Source organism: Monodelphis domestica, chromosome 6 (assembly GCF_027887165.1).
Source record: "Monodelphis domestica isolate mMonDom1 chromosome 6, mMonDom1.pri, whole genome shotgun sequence".
NCBI classification, from domain to species: Eukaryota; Metazoa; Chordata; class Mammalia; order Didelphimorphia; family Didelphidae; genus Monodelphis; species Monodelphis domestica.
In genome coordinates this window covers 65,087,844-65,103,693 of record NC_077232.1, presented here as the reverse complement: position 1 = coordinate 65,103,693, position 15,850 = coordinate 65,087,844, and the positions used below count along the sequence as shown (strand labels likewise).

At 38.9% G+C, this 15,850-nt stretch overlaps 1 protein-coding gene across 2 annotated transcripts in view; it reads left to right on the top strand.

The window, feature by feature from the left end:
• Positions 1-15,014, top strand: part of COPB1 (COPI coat complex subunit beta 1) — a 30,923-nt gene extending 15,909 nt beyond the window's left edge. For both annotated transcript variants that reach the window (XM_001367070.4, XM_056802161.1), the window contains exons 13-22: positions 590-750; positions 3,258-3,378; positions 3,981-4,208; positions 4,359-4,538; positions 8,477-8,621; positions 9,843-9,962; positions 10,652-10,797; positions 11,810-11,899; positions 13,226-13,381; positions 14,627-15,014. In XM_001367070.4, coding sequence (XP_001367107.1) covers positions 590-750; positions 3,258-3,378; positions 3,981-4,208; positions 4,359-4,538; positions 8,477-8,621; positions 9,843-9,962; positions 10,652-10,797; positions 11,810-11,899; positions 13,226-13,381; positions 14,627-14,686 — 1,407 coding nt within the window. In that variant the 3' untranslated portion in view covers positions 14,687-15,014. The remainder of the gene's footprint in view (positions 1-589; positions 751-3,257; positions 3,379-3,980; positions 4,209-4,358; positions 4,539-8,476; positions 8,622-9,842; positions 9,963-10,651; positions 10,798-11,809; positions 11,900-13,225; positions 13,382-14,626) is intronic.
• Positions 15,015-15,850: the final 836 nt, after the last annotated feature.

The following is a 15,850-nucleotide window of genomic DNA, read 5'->3' as shown; positions in this document are numbered from 1 at the left end:
ACTCCAACAATCTGGGTTTGTGAATTCTGCTACCTTTGGTTATGAGTTATGTGACATTAGAAGAATCTCTTACTCTCTCCTTATCAATAAAATGAGAAGAATAATACTTAAGCTATCTACCTAAAAGAATTATTAAGATTAAATTCATTATTGTCTATAAAAGCATTTTATAATCATAAAGCACTGTATAAACATAAGCTGTTAGCTAACGTAAGTAGGAAAGACTCAGAGGATGAAGATGATAGCAGGACAAATTGACTTTGCTTGAGGCAGGCAAAGTATTCCTTATGGTTAGTATTTCAAAGGAAGGAAAGAAAATGAGATGGAATTGTGAACTGAAGAAACAAAGGAATATATATAATTGGAATATATTAGCATGAATAATAGTTAAAAGCAAATGACCTTTTCCTTCCATGTAAAATTTTTTTCCCTTTTAAAAATTGAACTTCCTATCTTAGAGCAGAGCTTACAACATCTCCTGAAATGACCAAGTAATAAAAGCATCATCTAAAATGAGGAACAGGACTCCAACCTTGTTATTTCCATAATTGAAATTGTTTCTAGAATCATGTTTCTGGTTGATTCTTAGATCCCAATTGTGGAATCAGAAATAAAGAAAGAAGCTGGTGAATTAAAACCCGAAGAAGAAATCAATGTGGGACCAGTTCAGAAACTGGTAACTGAAATGGGTACCTATGCTACACAGAGTGCCCTCAGCAGTTCCAGACCAACTAAAAAGGAGGAAGACAGGTAACCAAGTCACCTGTGCACCAAGAATTCTAACTGGGAGACATATTTGAGGTTTTGGTTACAAAGAATTTTATAGGCAACATCTCATTAGATTTCATAATACACTGAGCACATGATCAGATTGAGACTCAATGAAGTCTGTGGTATTTGTGCCCCTTTCCAGTATCTTGTGGAGATCACTGATGCTACTCGCTATCAGGCTGAGCAGCCTGGCAGCATGAGTCCAGTGAGGGTAGCTAGAGTTTGTTTGACCCTCTCATTTTTAGATTTTAGCTCCTTGTTAACCGTTTTTTTCTCCCCAATCCTTAATCCAAAGATAATACTCTTTTAAGAAAGGCACAAACAAAATTAGAGTTAAGTAGTTCAGCCAGCTTGCCATCACCTGTCAGCATCTCATACTCCCTAAGCAACAGTTAGTCCTTCTTTGATCCTCCTCTTGCTCCCATCATAGCTTTAAAATAACCCTTTTTTGCTGTCTAAGCATTCATTGCCAAGCTTAGTCCATTCTGGGATTTAGCAATCCTGATGTCCAGGATTCGATTTATCCTCTTTGGTATTCATTCTTAGTTAACAGCCTCTACAGTCATCTTGTGTACGTGTATTTTCCAGATCTGAGTTAGTCCCCCTTTAGCTACATCAGTTGCTTTGCATAGTTATCGATTTTCATTCTCAAGGGAGTATATTCTGTTTCACATCTTTAGAATTGTATTTTTGAGAGTAGCCCATCCTTCTTGAGCTTAATTCCTTTGTAAAATAATAGAACATTGAAACTTTTCTAGCCTTTCTTAGAACCCTTTGAAAAGCTACTCAGCTCTAGTCTCCTTTGTGCAACATTGATAGAAACTGGGATTTAAAGAAAGAAAAAGAAATTGAGATTTAGCATGCCATAGGTTTCTTTTTCGTTAGTTTTTTTATCATCATTATCATCTGAAATCTTTCCACATCCATTTGACTCTTACAGTGGATATGCAGTTATAGAAAATAGCATTTTTTCTGTGCTGTTTATGTCAGAAAAAAAATTTTAATTGTATCTAATTTACATTTTACTTCAAAAGCTCTAAAATGCTTTACATATAATTTATAAAGTGCATATATTTCTTATTTAATCCTCCTATCCATTCTGAGGTAGATAGTAAAACTTATCATTTGATTTTGCAGATGAAAAAACTAAAGCTTAGACCATTTCCCAATTAATTAATGATCAAAGGCTATCACTAATAGAAAAATTCAAATTAAAATAATCTGAGATTCTACCTCTCACTGGCCATTTTGGCTCAGGTGATGAAGCAAATTGTTGGAGAGGTTGTGAGATAAAAGATGCTCTAAATGAAGGTACCAATAATGCAACTGCAAATGGTCTATCCCTGTGTTGACGAACCTAAAGCATATGTCCTGAATGGGGCTACTCCTCTCCCCCTCTCCATGTGTGCCTGAGGACATTTCTCCCATTGCCCGCCCCTCTGCCCAGCAGCCCAGTGGAGCATTTCCTCCCTCCCCTGTCTGGGGTAAGGCAAGAGGCTCACATGTGGCATAAGGGTTGCAGTTAGCCATTCTGGAGCTATGCCCCCCAAAACACTAAATGATACATGCCCTTTGACTCAACTATATTAGTTGTAGACTTGTACTTCCAAAGGGATGGGTGAAAGGAGGGAAAGACCCATAGTTACAAAAATAGGGTAGGGTTTTTTTTTTGTGGTAACACAGAACTAGAAATTTGGGAGTTGTCCATTAGTCTAGGTCTGCCTGCATAAGTAATGCCTCTGTGCTGTGAAAAATGACGAAGGGGGTGGTTTTAGAGAAGGATGGAAAGATTCATATGAAATAATGCTGAGTTCAATTCTAGCATTGAATACTCCCTAGCTGTATGACCCTGGGCCAGTCACTTAACCCCAGTTGCCCAGCCCTTACCACTCTTCTGCCTTGATATCAATTAATATAAATTCTAAGCCAGAAGGTAAGAATTTTTAAAAAAAAGATGATTCTAGGTGAAGTGAAAACAGAACCAAGAGAACAGTTTATACAGTAGTGACCCTTTAAAGATAAACTCAGCCTTGGAAAGACACAAGATCTCTGACTAAGGTAGTGGCTAACCATGATTCCAGAGGACCATTGATGAAGCCTGCTGCCTGCCCTTTGATGGGCAGGTGAAAGGCTCAAAATTCAGAATGAGAAGCTCTGCAGTATCTCTGTTTCTGGTCATCCTTGGAATTGGTTTAGTTTGATGCTGCCTATTTGTTCCAAGGTTCATTTCTTCCCACCTCTGCCCCACAATTTTGATGGGGCAAATAATTAATTGATAACTAAAGTCAAAAGAAAACAAAGGCTCCACAATTTCATTATTGAGGAACAGAACCTGGACACAAACATCAGTGGCTATGCTCTAGCTTCCTTCTCTTCTGTCAAAAAGAGGAGGCGCAGGAAGTGAGAGCCTTGTTCCAAGGGGTTTAGGGTGCACTAATGGGCCTGTTTTGTACCATCTTCATGTTCCCTCATTGCTTTCCCTACAGGCCTCCACTTCGAGCATTTCTCCTTGATGGGGACTTCTTTGTCGCAGCATCTCTTGCCACAACTCTAACCAAGATTGCCCTGCGTTATGTGGCCCTAGTTCAGGAGAAGAAGAAGCAAAATGTAAGTCTAACCCACTGTGGTCATAGTGTGGGTCAGCTTGTCCAAGGCCCTAGTCCTACCCTCCAGGAGTTCACAGAGTAGAGGAGGAAACAAGTAACTGTTGGAGAAGGCAGAATATGACAAGTGTCCAAAGGAAAACAGGCTTCTGGCCAAGGTAACTAGAGAAGCCTGCTTGGCAGAGGTGACATCTAAGGTAGGTCTTAAAGGGCTGAGAGGAGTTGTACTATCAAAAATGACAAAAATAAAGGGCATTTCACCTGAAAGGAATAGTATGAGCAAAGGTAGAAAAATGTAGGATCTAGTTAGGAAATGGCAAGTGGTCGTTTAACTGGAATATTTAGAGAGGATTAATTCAGAAGGCCTAGACATGAAGGAGAGCTTTGAATGCCAAGCTAAAGGATTGGGCATTATCCTAAGCAATGGAGTACCATTTCAAATTTTTGGCAATTGGATATGGAGAAAGAAGAGGCAGAGAATGAAAAAGTTTGACTTTGTTTCTCAATATGATTTGTATTTTAATCACATCTAGATATATAGAGATCATTTAGATCAGAAGCTCTTCATTGGGAGTGAACAACTAAGGCAGTTTTTTTCCTCTATAGTCTTTCATTGCTGAAGCTATGCTGCTCATGGCCACTATTCTTCATTTGGGCAAATCCTCCCTTCCCAAGAAGCCAATTACAGATGATGATGTGGACCGTATCTCCCTGTGCCTCAAGGTCTTGTCTGAATGTTCACCTTTAATGAATGACATTTTCAATAAAGAGTGCAGACAGTCCCTTTCTCACATGCTGTCTGCTAAACTGGAAGAAGAGAAACTCTCACAGAAGGTAAGGTGCCTTGTAGAGTGTTAGTGCTGTCCTTGGTGTTCTGGCAGGTTTTTTTCTTTTTTGTTTGTTTCTTTTTTGTTTTTTAATCAAAATCACAGAAAGCAAACCTCTCATGATACTGAGGAGATCTCTATTGCTTGCCTTCTCTAGAAAGAGTCTGAAAAGAGAAATGTGACTGTCCAGCCTGATGACCCCATTTCCTTCATGCAACTCACTGCCAAAAATGAAATCAACTGTAAAGAAGACCAGTTTCAGCTGAGCCTGCTGGCAGCTATGGGAAACACACAGAGGAAGGAAGCAGCTGACCCTCTAGCATCAAAACTTAACAAGGTAATAGAAAATTGCAAACTGTCTGAATCGTTTCTTTAAATCTTTCATTTATGTAATATTTTTTAAAGTTTTCATTTATATTGCGATTAAAATATTTAGAAGTCGATCATTTTAAAAGAACACGAGCTGACTTTTGATGTCATTTATTTTGTTAAACTGTCCTGCCTGAGTTGGCAGGGAGACACCTTGGAAAGTTTTTAATGCAAAAAATAAACAGACCTTTGGGCTTTTGTTTGGTCAGGTTTTTCAGGGAGTTCTGTGATTCATAAGTTCCCTCCCTACCTCGTTTTCTAGTTCACTTTGATTTGGATAAGTACATACATACTCTAATTTTTTTGGTTTTTTGACTCGTTCTTGTCTCAGAATCACTGGGTTCTTCTTGCTCCATTCTACTTTTCAGGTAGTTTAGTACACTATGTGGGGAAGCTACTTATTCTCCAAGAACTCCAATTCCAGTTTTTATCCTTTGCCTCATTTTTCTTGGTATAGTTACTCTCTTCTGGATTTGCTTGTGAGTTTCTCTTAATCTGTGGTACTTTTTCACTGTTTATGGAATTTTCTATTTACTCATATCTCCCGCTTCATTTCTTGGGTTAGGTTTATGTGCCAGGGTCTGATTGCATCCTTTCTATACTCTTATGTGAGGTGGGCAGACCCTGTTCTTTCTTTAGTCTGGATTGCTGCTTCTGCTACAGTTCTGGATCAGGTGGCTGGGATTAGGTCCTACCTTTTGCTTGGATTCTGTCTTTTTCTTCTTGTGTGGCCTTGCTTTGAGTCCTTCTTGCCAGTTGGAAATTGGTTCCATCCACTTCTGTGGCCCTGACAGACCCCAGCCAAATATTAAAGACTAGAGATTGTGCTTGCCTCGAGCCTTAAGAAAGATCCCTTAGAGCATTTACCTGAATACTGAGCTGGCCTTGGCTTCTGCTGTGGCTCTATGAGGACTATTAGTCGCAGGTTCCTGCGAGACTTCTAGCACAACCCTAACCCTGTCTGCTTCTGTGGCTCCGAGTACCCCGAGTAGTGACAGGCAGAGTTTGCCTTGTCTTCTGTATCTTCTAACTCATCCCCTCTGTAATAGTTATAGTAATTCTGGTATGGTAAATGTTATGAATATAATTGATCTGACTGTATTGTTATTGAGTAGTGAGAGCTTTGGTTGCCCAGCTGTAGTGATAAACGAACACTTGTCAGGTTAACTTATTGCAGATGGTAGATTGAAGGCCTGAGGCAGTCTAATACAACTAATGTATTTTTCTCTACGAGAGGCAGGGGCAGGAAACAGGATTTAAGAATAGGACAGGATAGGAGGAATCTCTTAACCTTCGATTTCTATAGAACACCACCTCCACCAACTGCTTCTTATGAAGCCACTTCTTGCTCACCGAGGCGAACCTCTGCCTGTCTAAATATTAAATTCTATCTTACTACCTTATACTAAAGGATGGACCTTAAATTTATATTAACTCCTTAAATAATATATATTAGATCAATGATCAAATATGGCTGTCAGGTTCTTTTCCCAGTGAACCAGAAACCGCTTCTGTCTCTCCTAGTCAGAGATCCACCAACTGCCTGTGACAGTTTCCCCAGACAGCTCTCTGCTTAGTCTTCTTACTCTCTGGCTCCCTCTGGAGTTCCTCTCGAGAGTAGCCTCAGAGTTTGACCTCTTCCCTCTGTTACAAGGGAATCACTTTAAAAGACTGATATATATTAATTTAAGGTCGCCAAGGAATCAGCTATGTAATTCCTAAATGAAAAACTCAAGTCAGCCCGTCAGCCTTTTTTGGAGTTTAATTACAATAGGAGCAAGAAAGGAATTAGAGATATATAGAGAGAGAGAAAGGGGAGAGAAGGGAATAGGGCTTAAATACCCCTTCTGTTTAGGCTGGGCCAAAAGGCCCAAGCCCTTAGATAGCTGGGCAAAGAAAAGAGATCAGTCCCTTTCACTCACGTGTCCAAAATGGAGAAACAGTCTCAGAGGCCCCCACCTTCAGCTTCCTTCAGAGCAAGCTTCCTCAGAGCCCAGGAACCACACCGACCAAAAAACTCAATCCTCTCTCCCGAGTCTCCAGACCCTCCTATCTTTAAGGACACCATCCAAGTTGCCTCCCCTCAGTCCTCACATCTACCAATCACTCTTCATCAATTTCCCTGTCAATGGAGGCTCTCGCTTAACCCAGGACCGCCCAGAGGTTTCTGGCTTTTGCACATGTCTGTTGAAGGTCATATTTTTCAAATGATTAAATCTTTACTCCTTTGTTCCAGCCCTTTCTAAATCCTGTTAACTTGAGTATGGTAGAGATTGGAATAATTAAATTTTGATCTAGGCTGCAGCCCTTACTCAATCCTATTAGGACTGAATAGGGTGGAGTATCTCCATTGTATCAATTCTAAAATCAATCAAGACTCAAAGAAATTCCTGTTCTATGCTCAAGCATAGGTCAAAGTCCTTTCCATTGTTCAGCAAAGGGTTTCTGTCCTAAAGTAATCTTAAGAAGGGAAGAGAAGGAACCTCCCATGCCAATGGAGTTCCCATTCCAATAGACTATCAGTAAGAAATTTTCCAAGTATGAAATATCCCAATGGTGAAATTTCCAACATTTATAAGTCTAAGGAATTTTGAGGTTTACACCTCAGAGTGCTGGACCTGGGAAAACCCTTAGTCACTCCACTCGATTACAACTTGGTAACTTTTCTCCTCCTTCCCCCTGAAAAATCTTTTTCTTTCACTTCAACTGCCAACAACTGTCTTTCAGAGCAAGAGCTCAAACCAGCCGCTCCTCTTCCCTTTGACTGCCAGAGAACCAGGAGCCCAGAATTCTTTTCCATCGGACTTTTATGCTCTTCCCTTAAAGGGCCAGCATAAGAACCTCTCTGCTTAATTTTCTTAAAGGGGACAGTGAAAAGTGGACAAAAACCCTTTCTCTGATCTTAAATCTTCTTAATTAATCTTATCACAACACCTCTCCACGTATATGCAGGCTTCTGGATAAAGGAGTTGACTGGTGTTCCTCTTTGGTCTTCTTCCTATTAGCTCTTTCTGGGTGCAGTTATGGGAGAAGTGGGTTTTACTAGAACTTCTCAAGTTGCTAATTTACCTAGAAACCCCCTGTACAGCATACCCCCTGTATAGCATATGTCTATCAAAATAAGTTAACATTCTTTTGCTTTAACATTCACAACCATAATGAGGAACCTGTGCCTCTTGGTCCCGTTGTAGTTATTGTAGGCCCACTGTCTCAGTATGTCCAGAAAACCTGGAGATGAAGCTCAGAAGCTGTTTTTCACAAATCATTCTGGTTAGAATCAAAGAATATTAGAGCTGGACTAGACTTCACAGATCATCTCATTCAAACTTTTAGTTTTACAGGCAAAGAAATGCTGGGGCGCAGAGAAAGTTATTTGCCCACAGTTATACAAACAGTGGCTAGTTGCAGACTCAGAAGCAGATTTCTCGCTTCTCACTGACCTATGCCTTTTTTCCCTCAAAAAGTGAGAAGTGATAGTGATGAGGAAAAAGTAGGTTAGAATGTTCAAACTTTATTCCTCTGTTGTTTGTTTGACATATATGCCACATCTTTTAGCTAATGAGTTTAAAAGGGTCACAGAGGTCTAAAAATCTATTTTAAGATTAGAATTAGAACATTCAAATTATAGACTTGTTTGAAATTCTGCTGTACATGTTAAATAACTCTTAATTCTGTCTAGGTTCCCATGGAGAGTGATTTTAACTTCTTACATTGATTTCCCACTCGGGTATTCTAAAACAATTTTATCTGGGGCACTGCAACAAGTTCAGAGTGACTTAAGATCCAAATGACACTGTGTCATATGGCTACAGGGTGTAATCATTTGGCACACAAATACTTGATATAAAATTAACATACTGGAAATCCAGTCATTCAATATATAATCTCTTTGTTTCTTTTTGACAGGTGACCCAGCTGACAGGTTTCTCAGATCCTGTCTATGCAGAAGCTTACGTTCATGTCAACCAATATGATATCGTTCTGGATGTACTTGTTGTAAACCAGACCAGTGATACTCTGCAGAACTGCACTTTAGAACTAGCCACACTAGGTGAGGACATTGTATTGATAAGAAAGTTATGTAACATGGTATCATTAGCACTCATCTATCAAGTTGTAGAAATGATTATTCAAATTAGTGGATTTCAGATAACTACTTTTTAGACTCCTAACCTGGGACCTTATTTTTTTAAGTATCAGAACACCATTTTTCTTAGTCTGAACTCTATGGCCAGATATTTTTCATTGGCTTACAAAGCTACACTTTCTAAATATATTCTAGTCATATTTTATTTATTAAAGTGACATTACTTATGTGAACAAGAAAGTAAAGCTTTAGCATAACAATGACATAAAATCTTTTTAAGGGAACATTTGAGATAATGGGTTAAGTGCTACACTTAACAATCATCAGAGCTTTGCAACTCAGGTTTCCTTTGGTCTCTTTTACAATGGCTCTCTTCTATTTTTGGCATTTGAAGCTGAGGAATTCATTAAACCTGATAGTTTCGGAAAGTGTAGATTTTTCCAGGTGTCAATTTAAAGAAGAGCTAAAATAGAAGACTATTACTTTTACTTCACTCTTTTAAAACTGTTCGTTTGCTTAATGCAGAACTTGGTACATAACTTAGGTCTAGTCAAGCAGGGGTTCATTTATAATATTTATCAATTTGGTGGGATCTCTTGGTCTTCCTCTTGGTGCCTTTTATCCCTCTGCCCTTACCTATTACAGATGTATTGAAGTAGATCACATCTCTACTTTCTTTCACATTTTGCTCTGAAAAGCAAAAATGTAGAATATTCCTAGGGGCCATTTAGTACCTGGGACTACCATGCAAATCAAAGGAAAATAGAGGGAAATTGGAGTCTTCAAATAACAATTCTTCCCTGTTTTCTTTGGGGCAGCTTGGGATCTATATAGAGACTTATAGAGACTCTTGAATATAGATTAAATTTGTCCTTGCCTTGTATGGTCAAATAACTCCCTTAATTTGGAATTACATCCTTAATATGAGGACATCTTTGTCAGAAGTTTGAGTGCATGTATTGAAATGAATGATCAACACCCATTGTTCTGAGTCTTTTGAGTTATTCATGTGAAGAATCACTATTAAATTATTCTGAGGTTCCCAAGTTTTAAAACAAAGAAAAATGCACGTCAAACAATAGCATAACTCTTTAAATATTTCCCCCTTTCTACTACTTTAATAAGCCAAAAACTCAAGCAATTTAATGTTTTGATGTTAAGACTACCTTTTTTCTCCTTCCTCAGGGGACCTAAAACTTGTGGAAAAACCTTCTCCTTTGACCCTTGCACCTCATGATTTTGCAAATATTAAGGCTAATGTTAAAGTAGCTTCAACAGAAAATGGAATCATTTTTGGTAATATAGGTAAGATGGCATGCATGTTGTAGGCAATAGCAGATCTGGGGCATACATCAAAAAAAAATCTAGAAAAGGTCTTTAATAAGTGGGTGGTGTTATGAAATTACAGATTCTTTGAGATCATAGACTTTGTCTTATACACTACTTTTTATCCCTCAAAAAAAAAATTTTGTAGAGTACATTAGTATTTAAAATCTTTCATTGTCATGGCCACAGACTCAAGTCATAGTCATTCTATCCCTGTAACTGTATTCACAAATGATAATCCCCAAAAATCATTTCATGGGGACTAGTATTCTGGTGAGAAGCCTTTCTGCCCTTAGCTAACCTAGTCCTCAGATGACAGGTGGTACACAGGCCCATATTCACCTCCTTTCCAGCATGGGTGGGACCTGACAACACTCGTGCTCTCATAGCACAAGCTTTGAGAACCCAGATTATTTCTACACTACAATTGGGCATCAGAGGACATCAGTGAAAGGACATTACACAATATGAGGCACATAATAGGTGGCTAATACTGCTTGTTGAATTGAATTGTTTGTGAAAGATAAGGTAAATGTCTAATGAAAGAGAAACCCTCTTAAAAATGAGATCTTAAAGTATGTTTTGCTTTTGTAAATGTTGAAGTCTTTTTAAATTGCCAGTCTCACAGTTGTGTGACAATTTGTATGTTTTAAAAATTATATTTGCAGTATATGATGTGTCTGGAGCAGCAAGCGACAGAAACTGTGTGGTCCTCAGTGACATTCACATTGACATCATGGACTACATCCAACCTGCTTCTTGCACCGATGCTGAGTTCCGTCAGATGTGGGCAGAATTTGAGTGGGAAAACAAAGTTAGTACATAGGAAGGTGGTGGGCTCCTTAGATTTCTGACCCTCCCTACTTTTTGGTTAGTCAGGAGTTTTCCAGTGAAATCATTTCCCCTATAGATATAGAAAGAGAATTCCCAGCTTCTTTTGCCCATTCATACAACCTAGAAATTAGTGTTGGTCAGTTTTACCTAGAAAATAGTAATGTGGTTTATATTTTCCTCCCAAACCACTTGGTGTTCTCATACATGAAATTAGCAGTTGCATAGTTAAGTCTAACTGATCAAAATGTTATAGTTACATCCCTTATAGTCAGGTTATGAAAGATGACCAAATCCAGTTACCACAAAGGACTGGATGAAGACATTTGCCTCTGGAAACATTGTCATTACTTCCATTTTTGGCAACTATTGCAGATGTTCAGCAAGAAGCATAATTGATTTATTTCTGTGAGGTCATTCTCTATCCAAAAGTATTCATTCTGGCATCCAGTCTGATGGGAAATGGAGAGGAATCCAGTTACTCCTAAAAGCAAAGGTTTCTTTTTTTTTCCCCCTTGAAATAAAATTAAAATGTTAATAGTTTACTTTTTAGCAGTTATAAGTTTTTCCTTTTTCTAAGCCCTTATCTTTTGTCTTTGACTCAATAGCAAGTATCAATTCCAAGGCAGAAGACTGGTAAGGGCTAAGCAGTTGGGGTAAAGTGACTTGCCCTGGGTCACACAGACTAGTTTGAGGCCAGATTTGAACCTAAAACCTCCTGTTTCCAGTCCTGGCTTTCTATCCAATGGGTCACCTAGCTGCCTTTTAATTATAACAATTCTATAACACTAAGAGAAATTATTAGAATAATTTTTTTCTTTTTAAGATCATAGCATTTTAGACCTGACTCTTGAAATTATCTTAGACCCATCTCCCTTTTTGAAAGATGAAGAAACTGAGGTCCAGAAGTCACATAGCCAAAAAAGACCCGGGAATAGAATAGTTTCCCTAACTACCAGTGTAATGTTCTAATCTTTTTTTTATTCTCCTTGCAGGTGACAGTTAACACAAATATAATTGATTTAAATGAATACTTACATCATATACTAAAGTCAACCAATATGAAATGTCTCACTCCAGAGAAGGTAATAAATATTTACTGGGACGGCCTTCCAATGAGAATCTGTTGTTATAAGGATCTGCTTAAATTTACCATACTGAATAGCCGGTCTGTGGCATTTTCCAAGTAATCATTTCTTCCCCATTTTTCTAGAGGCTTTAGCCAGAAGAGTTTTTGTAAGAAATTATTTTTATGCTTACCAGGAAAAACAGTTTTTCTGATTCCCACCTACTTCTTCCTCGCTCTCTCTTACACCTCTCTGCCCCCAAATCCTACCCATTTACACTAACTCTAATAGAAATCGGAATAATCTGTTGATAAACAGTAGTTTTCATTGCAATATGGATTTCTGTAAGGGGGAAAAGGGGTTAATTTTTTAAAGGGTTGGGTCTTAATTATTTAAGAGTTTGGTCGCCAGGAATTTAATTAATTCCAAAGAGATTTATTTACAAAAATGTAGAAAGAGTGAAGCAAGAAATCAGAGAGAGGATAAGGTAAGATATCTAGCCTGAGCACTAAGTAATTTATCTCCAGCCCCTGGCTCAAAAACTAGGCAGGGAAGTTTAGTCCTCAACCGGATAGTCCTCAGCCCTTGTAGCCAAGATCTGGAGACGTCTCTTCAGAGAAATCCAGCAGTTAAAGGTCAGCTTTCACTCACCACGTATCAGTCCAGTCAGCAGATCCTTCTGCCCCTCCTCACCAGCCTCAACTCGAAAGCATGAAGAATTGACATCCAGCAAAAGTAGAAGTCCAAGTTGGAACTCCACTCCAGGAATCCCAGTTCCAAGTTGAACTCCACTTTTAAAGACATTTTCTCTTGTGTTACTTCCCCTAATTCCACGTCTATCAATCACAGCTGACGCTCTGCTCTAGGACTGCCCAGAAGGCAGTCGATTCTGATTCGTCACCCATTATCGCACATGTAGGTCACAGACCTCCCACTTCATGATTAAGTGGGATATTTGCACTTTTGGTGATTAGATCTAAATAGACAGATCTTCATGCTTTTAAGTACTATGTTTGCACTTTTGGTGATTGAATCTAAAAATAGACAGGTCTCCATACTTAACTTTTAAGTAGGGTGTTTACACCTATGGGGATTAAAATCTAAAAATAGAAGTGAGTTACAATTTAAATCTTCACAATCAGGGAAGAGCTAAGTACCTTCATTGCTACTACAACAGGAGAGAGCCAAATCTAATCTTCACATTTCACTGGCTTCCGGTTAATGTAGCACTCTAAGCATATGACTCAGGCTTCAGGCCCTACAGATAAGGGCTGAGATGGGGTACCAGACTTTGTACACTGACCCCATGAGGAAAGCATCAAAGTCATTGTTACTTTCTTTCAGGCCCTTTCTGGATACTGTGGATTTATGGCTGCCAACCTCTATGCCCGTTCCATATTTGGAGAGGACGCACTTGCGAATGTCAGTATTGAAAAGCCAATTCATCTTGGACCAGAAGCCCCAGTTACTGGCCACATACGAATTCGTGCAAAGAGTCAGGTAAAGATTGTCCCTTCTTTGAATGATTGTGCCTTCTGCTTTTTAAAAGTGGGAAAGGAAGTTGTCTCTAAAAACACCTTTTCCATTACTCTCTGCATTATGCTATTGCATATCTGCCTGGTTTCACAAATATGCAGTGGGCATGCTCTCCTAATAGGCAAGATGGTTAATTCCCTCACATTGTGTCCCTTTAGGGACTGTCATTCTGGACATTATGCTTAAAGCCTCTTGTCCTTCCATACAGCTTTTGTGAAATAGGCCCTTTTCCCATCAAGATTGCTTAGTCCAGGGTTCATCGCAAAACTGAGAATTTCATTGGATCTTAGAGATGGGGTAGCCAGCATCTCCTCCCCAGCTTGGGATGCTTCCTGAAATGATTCTCCTACGAGGGCACAGTTCTCTAAATCTCTAGATTTGGTCTCCCTGCAGCAGACTTGTGGTGGTTGTTCAGTCATTCAGTCATGTGCGTCTCTTTGTAACTCTGTGGATCATTGTTCGTGGGGTTTTCTTGGCAGAGATACTGGAATAGTTTGACATTTCCTTATTAAAGCAAACTGACAGTAAGCGACTTGCTCAGAGTCAGATAGCTAGTGAGTATCTGAGGCCAGATTTGAATTCAGGTCTTCCTGACTCCAGTCCAGCACTCAATCCACTGAACCCACTTATCTGCCTTATGTCAGAGAACAGCTGGACTATTGCCTCCCTTTATTCCTTTAACTCTTTTAGCTACTTAGGTCACATAGATTTATATGGAATTTGCATTCCCTAAGTGCCTCTTCCCCTTTGCCCAAGGCACTTTTATATGAATTGCTGTCTAGACACACTTTTCCCAATCTCTCTTCTCCTTTAGAGGCACACAGAAGAAATGTTATCCTCTTTTCAGATGTCAGTCTTTCAGATATTTGAGGCTAGTCATATGTCCTAAGTCTTCTCTCTTCAGACCTAAAATACCTCCAGGTCCTTTAATCATTCCTCAGCATCTTGCACTCCTTCTGGTTATACCCTAGTTTGTCAGTGTCCTGAAGCAGCTCCAGAATTGTACCTAATACTCCAAATGCAGTCTAATCTGCCTAGAAGATGTTTTCTGTGAATGCATCACAAGAATTCTGAAAAGTGGGATGGAGTTAGATGGCAGCTACCTCTGAGTCTGCTGATGTGACTATAAAGAAATTGGGGCACCGTGCAAATAGCTCACTGGCTTTATATGATGTCTGAAATGCAAACATGCTCTTTTTTTCTTTCCAGGGAATGGCCCTGAGCCTTGGAGATAAGATCAATCTGTCTCAAAAGAAAACTAATGTATAAAAGTCAGAAAAGACATTTTCAGATTTCCCGATTTAGGTATGTGTCTCCTTGGACTCCAAGTGACTTATATTCCTTCATGCTCTGTGTAATGTAGAATCTGAGTTTTTGCTGAAAGCATTCCAGCAGATAATTTATAACTTTTACCCTAAATCAAGGCTGAATTTAAAATTCCAGTTTATTTTTTCTCTTTCAGTCTCAGCCATTCTGTGTACTGTCTTTAAAGTGTATAACATCTTTCACATGTACTAAGACTGTTTCACAGTACAATAAATTGTCTATTCTTAGGACTTTTGCCATTTTATAAATAAATGCATAATTTGATTTGTTACTCATCTGTGTTTTTTTGTTTTGTAAATGGGACATATGGTAGGGTTTGAGTTCAAGTCCTGAAATCATTCTTTGGTTTTTCATTGACTTACAGAATGTTAGAATTAGAGGTCAGCCTCAGTAGGCTTCTAGACCCTGCAGGTCACAGCTGCTCAGCAGCAGAGATGAGACCTACCATCTAGGTATGCCCACCCACCTAGTGGTTAGGGTACTCTGCTATAAATGAATAGAACCAGGTGCTGGTCAGCTCATCAGAAGATGACTAGTGCTGATCAAGTTATCAATGCAATAAAGTGTGTTTTGCTTATGAATAGGCATAAATCTTTGAAGAGAATGTGAAAGGGTGCAATAATCAAGAAAGAGGCCTGATTGTGTTCATTTAAGAGGTGAACACTGATATTGCTAAAAGCACCACGCTAAATCTTGTATACACACACATACACACAGTTCCATTATCCTCACTAATGGAGAAGATTGGTAGAATCCATAAGTCATCTGTTTTTAAAGCAATTTAAATGTGACGTTGAAGTATATTTTTTTATTTACTGTCATTTTGGTTTAAACTAATTAGGAAAACCACATTATGAAAGCATAGGTCAGGACAATTTGGAAAATCTGTTGGCCTGCTCATCTCTTCTGTCTTCCTCATTATATTGGAGATAGGCCCCGACTGATACCAAGAAAATCAAATACCTTTGTTTCAGAGTTGTTTTCTCTTAGCTAAATCTGAGGATATTTCTTAAACCTTAAGGATCTTTGCCTTTCGGCTCTGGGGCTTCCTGCTATATTCATGATGATCCAAGGAGGCTGAGGTCAACAAAGCAGTAGCTAGAATGT